This window comes from Macrobrachium rosenbergii, chromosome 55 (assembly GCF_040412425.1).
Source record: "Macrobrachium rosenbergii isolate ZJJX-2024 chromosome 55, ASM4041242v1, whole genome shotgun sequence".
NCBI classification, from domain to species: Eukaryota; Metazoa; Arthropoda; class Malacostraca; order Decapoda; family Palaemonidae; genus Macrobrachium; species Macrobrachium rosenbergii.
The window spans coordinates 55,653,215-55,667,928 of record NC_089795.1 but is presented as its reverse complement, the minus strand read 5'-3'; the positions used below and the strand labels follow the sequence as shown (position 1 = coordinate 55,667,928).

The 14,714-nt window shown below is 36.7% G+C and overlaps 1 protein-coding gene and 1 long non-coding RNA gene across 3 annotated transcripts in view; one reads left to right on the top strand and one right to left on the bottom strand.

Moving 5' to 3' along the window:
• The window catches only part of LOC136835281 (trypsin-1-like), a 48,805-nt gene that overhangs the window by 29,666 nt on the left and 4,425 nt on the right, over nt 1–14,714 (top strand). The window contains exons 3-5 of the mRNA XM_067098591.1: nt 4,669–4,772; nt 5,922–6,098; nt 6,539–6,703. Of these exons, the coding sequence (XP_066954692.1) occupies nt 4,669–4,772; nt 5,922–6,098; nt 6,539–6,703 (446 nt within the window). The remainder of the gene's footprint in view (nt 1–4,668; nt 4,773–5,921; nt 6,099–6,538; nt 6,704–14,714) is intronic.
• LOC136835284 (uncharacterized) lies at nt 11,304–14,175 on the bottom strand. Of its 2 annotated transcripts, XR_010852082.1 has the most exons (4): nt 13,745–14,167; nt 13,461–13,528; nt 11,936–12,112; nt 11,304–11,697 (listed from the first exon to the last, which is right to left on the bottom strand). It is a non-coding gene; the product is annotated as an uncharacterized lncRNA (long non-coding RNA). The 2 variants fall into 2 exon arrangements; XR_010852081.1 differs by having other exon boundaries at nt 11,936–13,528; nt 13,745–14,175.

Sequence of the window (14,714 nt, the reverse complement as noted above, 5' to 3'; positions counted from 1 at the left end):
CAGCAGCTCATTTTCTTCCTGTCTCTTGGCGTTTTCCAAAAAACAAAAAATTCGACAAAGTGTAGTGAAAGCCGAGATGAGGTGTCCTTCTCGTGACTTGTGATAATCAAGTGTGTTATGAAATTGCACCTAAACCAGTTTGTGGTCGAGGAAACTTCACCAGTGTCGCTGCAGTGTATCTGTGACCATTGTACGATAAAAAGTGCGTGATTACCGAAAAGTCTTGGCTGATTTGGTGGAATGTGAGTCGCTATGATTAAAGAACCAGAAATCCTTTCTGTACGTTTCTTTTTTCATTATCATTCATTAACCTATGATAATATATCCGGTCGCTGAAGGAGTATCACTCATTGCTCTTAGCTATCGTTGGAATGCCGGTAGTTGGTTTTTGGGACGAGTGCCTGAATATACTAGTGAGTGCAAGAATTAGTTTATTTTTTCTTTATTGATCTGTTGCGGGCACATTCATGCAAATCCATATATATTCGTAATAGTGCATATATATATAACATTATATATATATATATATATATATATATATATATATATATATATATATATAAATGTATGTAATTATAATATATTATATATGTTTACACGAACATTATAATAAGTATGTATGTATATATATATATATATATATATATATATATATATATATATATATATATATATATATATATATATGGTCTCTACACAATAACGCAAGATATACGTGCAAATATTATACAGGTGCGCCTTTTGGGTATGGTGAAGAAAAATCTGATGACTCCTAAATGGTGACGGTGTTTTTGTACTCCCATGACGCAATCAAATTTCACTTACTAAAAAACTACCATTAAGTCCGGTTTCTGCCGAAAGTACCATCAACCATTCAATTACCTGTGCGCAGCAATTAAATAATTATCACTCGACAGAGGACAATAATCGTTCATGGTTTAACCTGCTAATTCTGGGGACTATAATTAAAGCGGGTAAACGTGCCGGTAAGGCGAATGGTTTCCCGGAACGACTCAGATTTTCAATCAGTTTCTTGACATAGTTCCAAAAAACATTTTGTGAACTGAAGAAAAAACTATGCTTTGTGCAGACCGTTATGTTATGGCCACGAAACCATTAAAAGATGATTTGGTTTGCTTTATCTAAGTTCATCTGATTTCTCTCTCTTCTTTATTTTGAGTGATTTTCCTGTTCTGCATTTTGAGTATATCATTCGTAAGTACTTACTCTAGGCTTTTCAATATCCATGCAACGTGGAACTTGATTTAACTCATGTTTTTAAGATTTCTGTTGATTTATGCAGCATTTTCTTGTGACTTAAGAAATCCATCACTCTCTCAAAGTCAATATTAGAAGTAAGATCCGTACCCTTTGCACATATATCCCTGTGGGTACGCGTACCCCAGTTTGGAAACTTGTAGCCAGTTGACTGTAGAACGCCGTAGGTGAAATAATAATAATAATAATAGCTGGGAAACGGAAGGATAACCCCTTATGAAGAATCTTTCTGCCAAAGGAGAGGGCCTTAAGGTGGAAATTGAGAAATATAAGTCAGCGTGATATCGAATCTAACTCAGGAAGGGACCAAATATATTGTCACACATTGAAAATAATTTGATATAGACCCATATGGCAACAGAGCCTTGTTATTTGAGTAATGCTAAGACTGACATTATAATCCACCTTAACAACCAATGCTTTATCAGTAACAGTAGCACTTGTTGGCAATGTGGCTGCAAATAGCGTGCAAGTTTCATATAAAATAACTTGCATTATTGTTCAGGGTAAAGTAAATTATTTGACGTCAGCTCTCCTTGGTTCCTTTCAAATTGTTCGTATGCTTGGAGGAAGAAGAAACTTCAACCTATTCTATAAATATTAGGGAAATTGCATTTTCTCATGAATCCAGTGAGAGGAAAACGGTTTTTGCATATGGTTTCCAAACGTGTCATATTATATCACTCCTGGTCTTAACTACAGCGAAGTTCCGACTGCTTTCTATTTTTTATTTTCATTTTTAGCACTCGCCTATGCGTCTACACATCCTAGAGTCCGATACTCATAGTTTATCCATTGATTACATATCGTGCTTTAATGAAATATTTGTGTTCCACTAAAACACAAATAATATCTTTTTCCCAGTTCCCTAAGTATTGTTTAGGACTTCCTGATATTTCTGAAAAATAAAAAAAATACCTTATCTATTTCATATTTTTAGTATAATCATTTCCCACCCTATCAGCATGACGAGACTTTAACCTAACTTTTAATGGCGACATGCATTTAAAGTTTATTTACCCTCCATTACGCAATAAGATTATGCTATTATTTATTCTATCGCATCTGGCAGATGCTTTACTGTGGTTTGCTACTAATCCTTAAAATCAGTACCATAACAAAAGTGTGGTCAACCAGGACTTTTAAGGAGATAAAATGCGTTATTCGAAAGTTTCGCGTCATCGCTACACTCGCTGTTATTGATTGGTATTGTAATTACTGTCGTTGCTGGCTTTATAATGAAAAATAAAGTTCACATTAGTTTAGCAGTATAGATATATTAAGATTTATACCGAGAGCTCATCTCTCATTATTATTATTATTATCGTTAGTACTATATTCAAGTAGAAAGTCTTGGAAAAATCCAAATGTTGCACCATAATATCTCAAATACCATTCAAAAAGAAATAATGAGAGGCGCAACACCGCCCAGCGCGCAAAACGCAGAGTTAATGAATGAAACCTCAGATTACCGGTTGTAAGGCTAATTTGACAGGATCCCAAAGAACCAGCATTTGTCAGCTCGCTGTCACCCTCAATATGAGGTCAACGATTTCTACTCTGACCTCTTTTCGTGTCCGGATTTTCTTGGCGTTTGTTTTTCGTTCCATCTCTCTAATCGCCTTGTCCTCTTTGCTTCCTTTTTATCGAGGAGCTCTCTTTTTCTTCCTTGTCCAGTGAGATGAGATGTTTGACTTTACACCATCCCTGAATTTTCTCCTTATGTAATCGCCATAAACGCGTTCCATAAATCAAAAGAAAAACCTTTATTTGGCTCTCGGGCTTTTCTACTAAACAACAAAGTTTAATGAAAATGCATCTCACTGGATAGGACTGTAAGATCCAAATTAGCTTGCACTGCACAGTAACGTCAGAGGCGCTGTCAGATGGCTGTAATCTTCCAAATCATTTATCAAGGCAAACCCTAAATAGAAAATATGTGGTACTAGGAAACAACAAATACCTCTGTTTATGCTCGGTACCTTTAAACAATGGCTCTCGCAATTTACGAGATTGGGAAAAAGAAATAGCGAGGAGAAAGCCAGTCATTTCAGCCCCTATCATGCGATGACTTACGGTCTATATCAGAATCTCCTCTTGAATTCCTGTGTTTCTGTACTTTCTACTACTCATATGACTTTATTCCCCAGTGTTGTTTACAAACGTGTCATGCAACTTTTCCCCCCGAGATCGGGACTCTGGGTTTCACACTGGTGATTACCTGACCGCTTCATTACACGAAGGAATTATAGGCCGACAAAAACATGAAAATAACCCCCTTTTATTAGATATTGCGAAATAACTCAGTGAATCTGGTTAATACTAATGCAATCTGCTTTTCTCTCGTGAAAAAAAAATAGAATTATTTTCTCTTAATTCCAAAAGAATGGAATATAGGATTTAGGCCAAAGGCCAAGCGCTGGGACCTATGAGGTCATTCAGCTCTGAAACGGAAACTGACAGTAAAAGGTTTGAAAGGTGTAACAGGAGGAAAACCTCGCAGTTGCACTATGAATCAATTGTTAGGAGAGGGTGGAAAGGAAGATAGAAGAAAGAAAATATGAACGAAGGCACAGAAAGGAATGAAAGAGGTTGCAGCTAGGGATCGAAGGGACCCTGCAAAGAACCTTAAGTAATGCCTACAGTGCACCACATGAGGTACACTGATGACACTATCCCTATAAATAATACCTATTGCCATTATCTTTGTTTTGTATCCATTTCAAAACATGATTGCTCGTCATGCTAGTACAAATCAGGATATTTGTTTATTCAAACTTCTACTTGTGTTCAGTGATGGGTAGATAAATAAGAGAACCTCAAAAAATAAATAACTGGAAATCACCTTTGAAAACGATTTTGGATGAATAAATAAATAAAATTTCCTAAGTAAAATTTTAATAGCGAGTAAAATCATAATTGTAAGTGAATAAACAAAATAATAAAAATTTCTTATGTGATTAAACGAACTGATGATACAATGTACGGACAGGGAAAGCAGGCTGTAACAATTACACTGCAACAGCACATTTTTGATGAATAAGCAAATAAACAACAAACTCCTATTTTTTAAGTGAAGATGCGAGTAAACAAAATATACACGTGCGGTTTTTATTTCTGGTAAATACGACAGCAAGAATACGAGAAATCGTTTTTTTTTTTTTTTCATTTATAAACATTACAACGTTTCGAGACTTTTTTTTTGTAATCGTGACGGTGGGAAAGAATTCCCGAAGCGTTGGTATTCATTGCTGGAGAGCGAAGGAAGAAAGTCAGACAATGAGAGTAATCCTCGACACATCAGGTCCGTAAATGTCAGAGAGACCGTGTACAATAACCACCAAAGCTTTTCCCAACCACTAATCAGTCTTGTATCTGACTTTTCCACAGGTCGTCAGGTGCAGCGGAAAGGAACAGCGAAATCTGTGGAATCCGACGCAACGCAGTTCCGGATGCCATCATCAGGATTGTCGGAGGATCTCCAGCGGAGGACCGTAAGTTCAGTTGGACTCTGACTGACTACATTCCCTTCATTTGTTACTTACATTTACTTTTCTTTTCCTCTTCTCTTCATTCTCCTCCTTCCCATCCTCCCTACTGTTATTTAAATCCTCGTCATCAAAGATAGTTATGATAGCGAAAAACTTGTTATTCAACAAATCATAAACGGAAATAGACAAATAAATATCTGAAGTACGAGTGCACTTGGAATTATTAAACAAGGTTGGTTTTTCACCTGGGTTTTTCTCCATTCAGCAATAGCACTAACTACAAAGTTACTGTAGGAATTAATACGCATGGATAAGTGAGGATTCTGGTAAATATTTCTAAAACATGGCGCACAATTACACAATGGAAATGGTAACATGGAATGTTAACTACAGTAGATGAAAAGCCTGCAATTGTCTTCAAGTAAGATTGGGAACTTCACCTTTGTAGAACTAATATTTACTTAGGGGTGCTTTCGGCCTATCAGTATTTTGTTAAAAAGTAAATTCATGTGATGGGTAAATTAGAGATATTTCATGGCACGACAGTTACTAAACTATCAAAGGCAACGTAGTGTGCAACAACTACTAAATATCATATAGGTAAAAGATGATGCATCTGCTAATTATGTTAAAGTACAAGTTAGCTCAAAGTCGTCTACAAGTCTGCTTATCGTTGCTACTTGGTTGACACACTGAAAAATCATTAATTAGTATTGATTATATATATATATATATATATATATATATATATATATATATATATAATATATATATATATATATATATATAATATATATATATATATATATATATATATATATAATATATATATATATATATACACTGTATTTACAGTATATATATACACGTATATAATTATATATATATATATATATATATATATATATATATATATATATATATATATATATATATATGCAAATGCGGTATCAGTCATCATTCATATCAGCATTATCGAAGTATATAAATAATAATTTTATGACCACCATGAGATTAAAATTAGAAACTATGGATGGGCAACGGAACCTTCCAGCATTTGTGGGGGAACGTGCTGTTGTGGTTGAATTCAGAAACCAAACGTTAAATTCAAGATTTAAAAATCTCATCAAGTTTTGCTTCCTTTTTTCACAGATGAATTCCCTTGGCAAGTGTCGCTACAGTGGCGCTACAACTGGTATACCTACCATTTATGCGGTGCCACCGTCATCGACCAGAATTGGGTAGTAACCGCAGCTCACTGCACCCACCAGTTCACCGCTAAGGACCTCATTGTCGTGGCTGGAGACCACATCCTCAAGCAGAAAGAAGGTAAGATTTGTAGGACAATGATTAGGCCTAGCATAAATTATGATTGCAATCATTATCGGGACCAAAATATTTACAGCAACCGCATTAAGAGGAACTTAATAATGTCAAGAAACGGGGCACGCCACAGTGTAATAAATATAAATATAATCAAGACAAACAAAAAAATTTTTGGTATCGGAAGGTGAGAACATTAAATAACCTCTGGAAGATGTAGGCCTACATAATTGATGCTTGTGAGACCAAAGACGGGGGGAGCAGAAAAGTGAATAAGTGAGCAAGAAGATGTACAAAGTTAAACATTACATTGGTGAAGTGAATGGAGAGGATTGATTAATTAACTGACTTTAAGTTGTCACACAGACGTGAGTGAATTCGCAAGAACAGTCACCACTCCACTCTTCACTCTATTAAGTCTATAGTGTCCATCATCATCTTTCCAGGATCGGAACAGACCCGTTACATCGAGCGCATCATCGAGCACGAGAACTACAACTCCAACACCCAGGAGAATGACATCGCCCTCATCAAACTGTCGGCTCCTCTGACGCTAGATGGCATGACGGTGTCTCCTGTATGCTTGCCTCCACCCTTGAAGAACTTTTCTGGTTAGTAATTATTCATTCTTGTTCTATCTCTTCGTGATAAATACGGCATAAGGAGGGCGAAGACTTTTTTTTTCTGGAAGCTTTGGATCTTATCAATTACTTGTTAGGTGTAATGCTTCGTCATTAGTGCTCTTCAGTTACATTAAATAGAAATCTTTAAAGCAACTACTTCCAAGCAATTTATGTAGTTAATCCTTATCATTACATTCTCTGGTAATTTCAAAAGTTCTTGTTATTAATCTCAATGATCCATTTATTACGTCATAAACAACATACAAACACTTGTGATATTTTGATAACTGCAAGCTTTGTAGGTGAACACACTCAGATGTACAGCATTCACGTTTTGAATGACTGTTCTGGTCTCCGTATAATCAAACGCCACGGTAGTTGGCGGTTAGCCAAGCCCAGCCACCCGGAGTAAACAAAAAACCCGACTTTGGTCCTTTATAACTCTGGAATTATATTTAACTGATCGGGATGAAGCTTTGGCTTTAGAGGTTTCCCATTAAGGTCTTTTATCGCACCAAATTTCGTCGAAATCCGTTCGGCCGTTCCGGAGATTCAGATATCGATTTCTGGCGTTCAGGGGATGTGGTAGGGGGTGGGTAGGTGAGAGCTAACATATCTTTGGAGCAATAACGGTAAAAGATACAGCCGTGATACTTTTTTTTTTTTTTTGAAAGCTCGTATTCTGGAGGGGAGCCTTTCGGGGTTGTTTTTTGAAATAATTAAATTTTCAAGCTACAGTATGATATTCAAGTAAGCCACCAAAACTCAAATTTCCTGATGCTCAGGTACAGACTGCTCACAACATCAGAAGAGACGCCGTTTTCTTAATTTGTATGAATAGCAAATGGTGTTAGGAAAAGCTGGCTGACTTACTGTCAACTATCTTAATTAAAAATTATCACACGTTGAATTCACCTACGCTGTTTCGTATTTGCGATCGTTGACCTACCCTAAATAAAGAGCCTCAACAGTTAAAATGTTTTCATATATATATATATATATATATATATATATATATATATATATATATATATATATATATATATATATTATATATATGCAGCAAACGAGCCGAGCTGACGATAATCACGGAGAAGCCGCATAGGTCTAAGAAAACTATCTAAAAACCTAAATAACCCCATTCCTTTACCACATTTTTCTCGATCTAAGGCGTTGCCATTGCAAATAAGGACTGAAATCACAGGCAAAAAAGTAATGAAGTCACAAAACGGTAATAAAGCCCAGCCGCAAGAGACAGAGATGGATGTCAGGGGATTCAAAGGAAGGAGTAGGGAGTAGGGCTTTACTCCGCAACCTGGTAAATTATGATGAAAGAAAAGCTGAAGTAGGAGTCTCTCCTCAATCAGTATGGAAAGCGAATGTCGTTATAATACGCATATTGAATAGGCTTCGCCTCAAAATTAGGATAACCCACATACTATGATCAAAGTCATATCCTTAAAAAGATAACCGAGCTTTCAAGATTTCAGGTAAAAGTTAAAAAAACCACTGAACTTCAGAATAAAGCAACTGCCTGATGACCTTTTAAACATTTCAAGTGCTATATAGCAAATACAATCAAACACCTGATTGCCATGGACAGCTTGCCGAACACCGACTCATTACAGCGTCGCATTCACTAAATAACGGGTACCGAAAATTGCATCCAACTCATATGCTAATATCTTCACAACTTCACTATGTTAATGCGAATTTCACACGCTCAAGCCTTGTTGATGGATATCACTGTAAAGTCGTGCCTTAAATTATAGATAGCAAACTCACTGCCTGTGTTCATTGGGTAACGAACTCATTGCCTATGTTCATTGGGTAACGAATTCTTTGCCTATGTTCATTGGGTAACGAATTCTTTGCCTATTTTCATTGGGTAACGAACTCACTGCCTATGTTCATTGGGTAACAAACTCACTGCCTATGTTCATTGGGTAACAAACTCACTGCCTATGTTCACAGAGTAAAAAAAACTCATTGCCTATGTTCACAGAGTAAAAAAAACTCATTGCCTATGTTCACAGAGTAAAAAAAAACTCATTGCCTATGTTCACAGAGTAAAAAAAACTCATTGCCTATATTCATTGGGTAACAAACTCATTGCCTATGTTCATTGGAGTATGAACTCATTGCCTATGTTCATTGGGTAACGAACTCATTGCCTATGTTCATTGGGTACTTGAACTCATTGCCTATGTTCATTGGGTAACGAACTCATTGCCTATGTTCACTGGGTAACGAACTCATTGCCTATGTTCATTGGGTAACGAACTCATTGCCTATGTTCATTGGATAACGAACTCATTGCCTATGTTCATTGGGTAACGAACTCATTGCTATGTTCATTGGAGTAACAACTCATTGCCTATGTTCATTGGGTAACGAACTCATTGACTATGTTCACTGGGTAATGAACTCATTGCCTATGTTCACTGGGTAACGAACTCATTGCCTATGTTCACTGGGTAACGAACTCATTGCCTATGTTCATTGGGTAACGAACTCATTGCCTATGTTCATTGGGTAACGAACTCATTGCCTATGTTCATTGGGTAACAAACTCATTGCCTACGTTCATTGGGTAACGAACTCATTGCCTATGTTCATTGGGTAACGAACTCATTGCCTATGTTCATTGGGTAACGAACTCATTGCCTATGTTCATTGGGTAACGAACTCATTGCCTATGTTCATTGGGTAACGAACTCATTGCCTATGTTCATTGGGTAACGAACTCATTGCCTATGTTCATTGGGTAACGAACTCATTGCCTATGTTCATTGGGTAAAAAACTCATTGACTATGTTCAAAAACTCATTGCCTATGTTCACAGAGTAAAAACTCATTGCCTATGTTCACTGGGTAACAAACTCATTGCCTACGTTCACTGGGTAACGAACTCATTGCCTATGTTCATTGGGTAACGAACTCATTGCCTATGTTCATTGGGTAACGAACTCATTGCCTATGTTCATTGGGTAACGAACTCATTGCCTACGTTCATTGGGTAACGAACTCATTGCCTATGTTCATTGGGTAACGAGCTCATTGCCTATGTTCATTGGGTAATGAACTCATTGCCTATGTTCATTGGGTAACAAACTCATTGCCTATGTTCATAGAGTAAAAAAAACTCATTGCCTATGTTCATAGAGTAAAAAAAACTCATTGCCTACGTTCATAGAGTAAAAAAACTCATTGCCTACGTTCATAGAGTAAAAAAACTCATTGCCTACGTTCATAGAGTAAAAAAACTCATTGCCTACGTTCATAGAGTAAAAAAAACTCATTGCCTACGTTCATAGAGTAAAAAAAACTCATTGCCTACGTTCATAGAGTAAAAACAACTCATTGCCTACGTTCATAGAGTGAAAAAAACACTCATTGCCTATGTTCATAGAGTAAAAAAACTCATTGCCTATGTTCATAGAGTAAAAAAACCCATTGCCTATGTTCATAGAGTAAAAAACTCATTGCCTATGTTCATAGAGTAAAAAAAAATTCATTGCCTATGTTCATAAGAGTAAAAAAAACTCATTGCCTATGTTCATAAGAGTAAAAAAAACTCATTGCCTATGTTCATAAGAGTAAAAAAACCCATTGCCTATGTTCATAGAGTAACGAACCCATTGCCTATGTTCATAGAGTAACGAACCCATTGCCTATGTTCATTGGGTAACGAACCCATTGCCTATGTTCATTGGGTAACGAACTCATTGCCTATGTTCATTGGGTAACGAACTCATTGCCTATGTTCATTGGGTAACGAACTCATTGCCTATGTTCATTGGGTAACGAATTCATTGCCTATGTTCATTGGGTAAAGAACTCATTGCCTATGTTCATTGGGTAACGAACTCATTGCCTATGTTCATTGGATAACGAGCTCATTGCCTATGTTCATTGGATAACGAACTCATTGCCTATGTTCATTGGGTAACGAACTCATTGCCTATGTTCATTGGGTAACGAACTCATTGCCTATGTTCATTGGGTAACGAACTCATTGCCTATGTTCATTGGGTAACGAACTCATTGCCTATGTTCATTGGGTAACGAACTCATTGCCTATGTTCATTGGGTAACGAACTCATTGCCTATGTTCATTGGGTAACGAACTCATTGCCTATGTTCATTGGGTAACGAACTCATTGCCTATGTTCATTGGGTAACGAACTCATTGCCTATGTTCATTGGGTAACGAACTCATTGCCTATGTTCATTGGGTAACGAACTCATTGCCTATTTTCATTGGGTAACGAACTCATTGCCTATGTTCATTGGGTAACGAACTCATTGCCTATGTTCACTGGGTAACGAACTCATTGCCTGTATTCACTGGGTAACGAACTCATTGCCTGTATTCTTAGAGTAACACTCAATGTTGACGGATAGCAACATACACTGTTTATGCTATGAGTAACCTAATAGTATTAAAACTAACCAAAATACCTGACAAACTTACCGTGGCTTGACTACGCCCCACTCAAAGTAAACATATTCCAATTATTCTATGCAAAAAATTTCCAGGTACTTAAATTTTCATACTTTAAACTAAACCAAAAATTGCTTTCGTGCTGCCTGTTAACAGGAGCTGAAAGTTCCTAGCCAAGAGTTCGCTAAAATAATTATACGGTAATATCAGGGGTGGAAAGACTAATTAGGAGGTTAAGAGAAAATTTAATAAAATATCTATTAGAAAAAATTTATTTTTCAGACTGTACTTATCGAAGGATATAGCTTCTTAAAGTTAAATATTAAAAACCCAGTCTAAAGTACTGAAAATGTCCCGGCAGTTCCAAGAAGATAGCTCTCGACCGCTCTCAGCTCTAAGGTTCCACCCGTTTCAGGGAAACTTCAGCCTATTCAAAACCCAGTCTGAATTACTGAAAATGTCCCGATAGTTCCAAGATGATAGCTCTCGACCGCTCTCGGCTCCAAGGTTCCACCCTTGTTAGCGAAACTTCAACCTAGGGGAAAAAGTGTCAAATTGTAGGGACAGATGTATTGAAAGCTCAAAATCAATCACAAAGGAGTGTATTGGAGTCTAAAAAACTTAAATCTCAGACGATATTCACACTTTCAGTAAGTTAAAAATGGTTGAAGATAAATTTATAAAGGACCTTCCTCGTCAATCTTTAAGTTCGTATATCCCTTTCGCTGATTTTGTACATGGAACACCCTTGGATCTGCATTACATGAGCTTACCTACGGTTAGGCTGCCAGCATCGAAGATCTTGGAGCTCTGGCCGTCTTCCTCCACCATGAATGCTCCTTCACCTCGGACCCCCACACAACGTGCTTATTTGCTCATGTTCAGTTCCGTACACCTTACGAACAACCGCTTGAAAAGACGTCCCTTCAGCCGCATTAATGCTTCAGTACCTCCGGGAAACAGTACATCAATTGTGTGCAGATATAAGATAATGATCACCCGACCAGCCAGATATACTCTCCTTGAAATTTTCTCGTAACAGTACCCTTCGGCTTGTCTCGAGCGACGGTGGTGTTAGTTGAGTGTTAGTGGTAGTAGTGGTACATACTATGGTACAGTACTTTGGCTAGCGGAGCTTCTTCCACTACCTTGTCAGGTCTGACGTATGTTAACTAATGACGCGTCCGAGGATCGCAGAGGCATATACTAGTCCACGTACATACAAATTCAAGGGTTACCTTACTAAACACGAATATTTGACATCGTTGGAGATCCAAATTTTTGAAAAAGGTGATATTTTCATAAATATTCTTGTAAAATGAGTTACTGACAAACTTCAGAAAACTCCATGTGCTGACAGCAGAAATCCAAACATTACTCTGGACAATCTGACTGGGGAAAATTTTGCACGATTCTGATGATTTTTAAAGAGATCAGTATTGGGTAAGCAAACCCTATTATCGTAATGACCCGTACGTTCAGGGAGCTTCCTATAGCCCCTATAACCAGAAATTTCGGTTGCGAGAAGTTCGAATCCTCTGAAAATTCTATTAAGTCTAACGCCTTTGTAATCTGTAATCAGCTTTATCGTACGCTTAATTTAAATTCGGGCAAAACCTCTATGAATATTGGTCAAAACTTGTCTGACGACCTAACCACAATCACTCCTTTTTTCAGGGAGCTAAAATTCTAAAGTAAAAAATACCAGGACGCCAGACCTGTACATAAATTTAATATGATTTAATACCGAATATAGCAGTTTGATGGCATCAACATTCTTAATTTCCTCGAATCTTAGGGAGCGTCTGTAAACTTAACTGAGTGGGAGGTAGCCAAGCACATTTAAAACACCTAATACCTAACTGAACTTACAAGAAAACTAAATTGATTAAGTCTATACATACCACCTGAAAGAAAGTTTGATTAGTTCAAAACCACCCAAGAACCTGCATAGTAGGTCATACGACCTACTATGCAGAACATGGGGGCTCCCCCACCCCTGCAGGGGCGCCGCCCCTAAGGGGTGGAGGATAAGTGAAGTTGTTCAAGAACAGCTTAGTGAAGTTGTTCAAGAACAGCTTAGTGAAGTTGTTCAAGAACAGTACTTACAAATTAAAGTAAATTTATTACAAGAATTAAATTTATTACAAAAATTAAGTAAATTTATGATAAAAACATCAACAATTTAAAAGTAAATTACAAAAACTTATACTATGATAAATTAAAATAAATTACAAAAATTAAAAGAAAGAAAAATGACAAAACTAAACTTTGCGGAAAAAAATACCTCCTACATACCTGTAGACTATCATGCGTGAAGCTTTACCGTTAGAACAGGAACTCTGTCAACTCGTACCAAAAACATCCTGGAAAAGACAAAGCTTCAAAGTTGTGCGTAATTTACTCCAAATTTTGTAAATTTTTGGGAGTTTACTCACGTCCGATTATGGGTAAACGCCCACGTAAATAGTTATAATGACTGCCAAAAATTTGTACGAGACTAAACACGCAGCAAGATTAGAAAAACCCCAGAACAAATATACAATATTATTAGCAATAATATAGTACAGTTCCAGTGTTACCTTGCTGAAGCCCGGGGTTTATTATAACTTGACCAACGAAGTGACGATCGATGAAAATCTCAAGCGCCAACTGTAGCCTAGTAGCGTGATAAACGATTTATTCGTTAAAACTTCTCAACAGCACCAACTGCGCTAAGATAAATTGAGGAACTGAATACACACTCACAAAGAAAAAACAATCACTTGACAAACTCCTGCTAAACGTCTACCCCTCTAGAACGATGTTACAGTCGAAGGTCCGAGGGTTCAAATGAAAATTAATGTCCGCAGTTCCGCTCTGGAACGATGGTGTCATTTGCCAAGGACTCTAAAGTCTTAGTAGCGACCTGCTTCATGGAAAATGACTGAATGCGACCTATGGATATCCTTGAAATCGCTAATTTTTGCAAATATTTTTATTTCCTACTCCCTTTTTTACTTGTCTTTCATGGAAGTTTAAAATACAGCACATGATGAATAGATTTTCCTGAATGTAACTCGTAATTTCTTTTAGGGCTCACGAAATAATTTGTAGCTTAAGCCTGTCACATATTTCTTTTCATCATTTTGATGACATAACTGTTAATTCGCGTGGGCAATTTATCATAACGATATATAATGAAACATTCATATATACGTCACACACACACCTATATATATATATATATATATATATATATATATATATATATATATATATATATATATATATATATATATATTGTGTGTTTACCGTACAATTGGATACATTGCATAAAACTTGCTACACAAGTATATGATTCGCAACAAAGTACAAATGAATATCACTATAATTAAACGTACTTAGCCTTTGCAGTACTGCTGTGAAACTGATACCTGAGTTTTTATGCAGGATATTTATATCGTTTTTTTTTATTACTGAAATATCCAGGCTGCTGTATTATCTCAGTGTAGGAGTTAACTGCCTCCTTTGAGTAAACATTGAAAATCCTTGTTTTGGCATTTGTTTAAA